This window comes from Malaya genurostris, chromosome 2 (assembly GCF_030247185.1).
Source record: "Malaya genurostris strain Urasoe2022 chromosome 2, Malgen_1.1, whole genome shotgun sequence".
In the NCBI taxonomy this organism is placed as follows: Eukaryota; Metazoa; Arthropoda; class Insecta; order Diptera; family Culicidae; genus Malaya; species Malaya genurostris.
In genome coordinates this window covers 7,853,283-7,855,692 of record NC_080571.1, presented here as the reverse complement: position 1 = coordinate 7,855,692, position 2,410 = coordinate 7,853,283, and the positions used below count along the sequence as shown (strand labels likewise).

Sequence of the window (2,410 nt, the reverse complement as noted above, 5' to 3'; positions counted from 1 at the left end):
CGAACTGTTCTCGTGGTGCAATTTATTAATTTGTTCTGTTGTACACGAAGATATGGAGAAACGTTTTTTTTTTGTTGTTTTCGAACTTATCGAATAATCCGCATCCAAGCCCCCATCCAAGGTCGGCATCGTCTAGACCGCGGGGAGACAGACACGTTTCACTCCTTATTTTTCTCGATATTTCGTAAATCGTCCCCGGGTAGCAGCAGACCATGGCTCGCAGGAGGTTCTTCTGTCCGCATGGGGATCGGTCTATCTGTCTGTCTGGCCCCACATCACATCATAGAAGCGCCACAATCCAATCGCCGCCAAGACATACTACGAACGAGCGCGCGTTCCGCAAGTCTGGTGCGGTTTTTCACCTCACGCCGCTACCAAACGCCCATACGGGACGGTAGGCATTTTCCCGGTTGGCGGGCCAGATTTACACATCGCTGGACCCCCATCCCCAACTCGCATTTGGTACTAGTATTTGCAATCGAGCAGAGGGAGAGCTAGACGATGCAATGATTTTCTTCGCAATTTTCTTTTTCCTTCGGTTGTCTCAGCGCGTTGGTGAAGAAAATTCATACCGAGACTGTTATTAAAGCCTGATCGCGACAGGAGAGCGCACTAGTGAGAGTTAGATTGTCCCAAAGATCCGTGCATCTTCGTAACGGGACCGACTGGGTTGCCGTTCGCGGTGACCACAAGATTTAGCATGCAAATACTTACAGTTGACCCATTCTTTGTGTGTGCAATACTTGTTTTTGGTTGGTGCCTAGCAGCACTAGCTGCTGGAATCGGCTAAAGCCTAACTGAACCCTATAAATAGGACTCAGACCGGGTCTAACGGTGCAGTTTTGCCGGGACGCGATTTCAAAGCGCTCGAAGTTGGAAAAAAGTGTACATCTGTTAGATTTTTTCGAGATGGTATCGATTTTATGGGCATGTTGTTTGATTAGTTGTGTGATTTCCTACGGTATAGGATTTATTTTTTAATTATCCAAACAAAATGTCAATTTTCTTAATTTATTTACACCTTCAGCTCATGCCGAACCGGATCCCAGTGAGGATAAAATCGTCGGTGGTATGGTTGCCAATCGCCACGAGTTCCCCTACCAAATATCGCTTCAGTGGAACCTAGGTCCCAACATCACCCGACGGCCAATTCACTTCTGCGGTGGGTCTCTGCTCAATCGGAACTGGATCGTAACGGCTGCCCACTGCCGAGTGCGCTATACAAAACGTGGCTGGATTGAAGCGGTGGCAGGAGAACACGACACCACGCGGGATGAGGGTGACGAACAAAGAAGACGCATTGTCAAGTTCAACATTCATCCAAGGTACTGCGGCGGCGTTTGTCCGTTCGATATTGGACTGATTCAGGTTGATAAACCATTCGAAATGAACGAGAATGTTTCGACAATCGCCCTTCCGAAACAGTATCAACAGTTCTCTGGCAATTGTACCGCTTCCGGGTGGGGTTCTACGTCTACAACCGAGCGGCCAATGTATCCGGATAAACTACGGGTACCTCAAGATATATCAATCCTAGTAGAATTGTTCGATATAAAATTTATATTCGTATTTACAGAAAGCAGTTTTACCGATAGTAGACTTCAAAACGTGCTACAAATACTGGTTTCAGGAAGGTTCACCGGATGTGCTTTCTAACACTTGTGCCGGACCGGAAGACGGATCCCGTAGCGTTTGTTCCGGTGACTCCGGTGGCCCGTTGACGCAGTTTGACGAAAAACGCGGCAAATCTGTCCTCGTGGGAGTCGCGTCCTGGGGAACAATCCCGTGCGGCATGGAAAAGAAACCGGCCGTTTTTACGACGGTACCGAATTTCGTAGAGTGGATCAAGGAGAATATGAGATAGATCGATATGGACTCATTTTTGCCTAAATTTTTAAGCTTTCAAAATAAAAATGAAATTTTATATATGCAGGTTTGAACAAAAGTTTAAACATTGAAGAACTGTGAAGACTTCGGCTTGGACTAGAACTTGGAGTTGAACTTGAACTTGGATATGAAGACTTGAAGACATTAAGACTTGAAGACTTGAAGACTTGAAGACTTGAAGACTTGAAGACTTGAAGACTTGAAGACTTGAAGACTTGAAGACTTGAAGACTTGAAGATTTGAAGACTTGAAGACTTGAAGACTTGAAGACTTGAAGACTTGAAGACTTGAAGACTTGAAGACTTGAAGACTTGAAGACTTGAAGACTTGAAGACTTGAAGACTTGAAGACTTGAAGACTTGAAGACTTGAAGACTTGAAGACTTGAAGACTTGAAGACTTGAAGACTTGAAGACTTGAAGACTTGAAGACTTGAAGACTTGAAGACTTGAAGACTTGAAGACTTGAAGACTTGAAGACTTGAAGACTTGAAGACTTGAAGACTTGAAGACTTGAAGACTTGA

General features: G+C 45.1%; 1 protein-coding gene across 1 annotated transcript; it reads left to right on the top strand.

The window, feature by feature from the left end:
* The first annotated feature begins 852 nt into the window (after positions 1 to 852).
* Positions 853 to 1,970, top strand: LOC131432287 (trypsin-3-like). Its single transcript, XM_058598477.1, has 3 exons — positions 853 to 961; positions 1,028 to 1,512; positions 1,577 to 1,970. The coding sequence occupies exons 1-3, from the start codon at positions 910 to 912 to the stop codon at positions 1,862 to 1,864; spliced, it is 825 nt and encodes a 274-aa protein (XP_058454460.1). The 5' UTR covers positions 853 to 909; the 3' UTR covers positions 1,865 to 1,970.
* Positions 1,971 to 2,410: the final 440 nt, after the last annotated feature.

Excerpts from the sequence above, each read along its gene's own strand:
- LOC131432287 (XM_058598477.1), top strand. The coding sequence starts at position 910 with ATGGTATCGATTTTATGGGCATGTTGTTTGATTAGTTGTGTGATTTCC. Across the intron at positions 962-1,027 it reads TAGTTGTGTGATTTCCTACG|CTCATGCCGAACCGGATCCC; the intron begins GTATAGGATTTA and ends TTACACCTTCAG. Across the intron at positions 1,513-1,576 it reads TGTATCCGGATAAACTACGG|AAAGCAGTTTTACCGATAGT; the intron begins GTACCTCAAGAT and ends TCGTATTTACAG.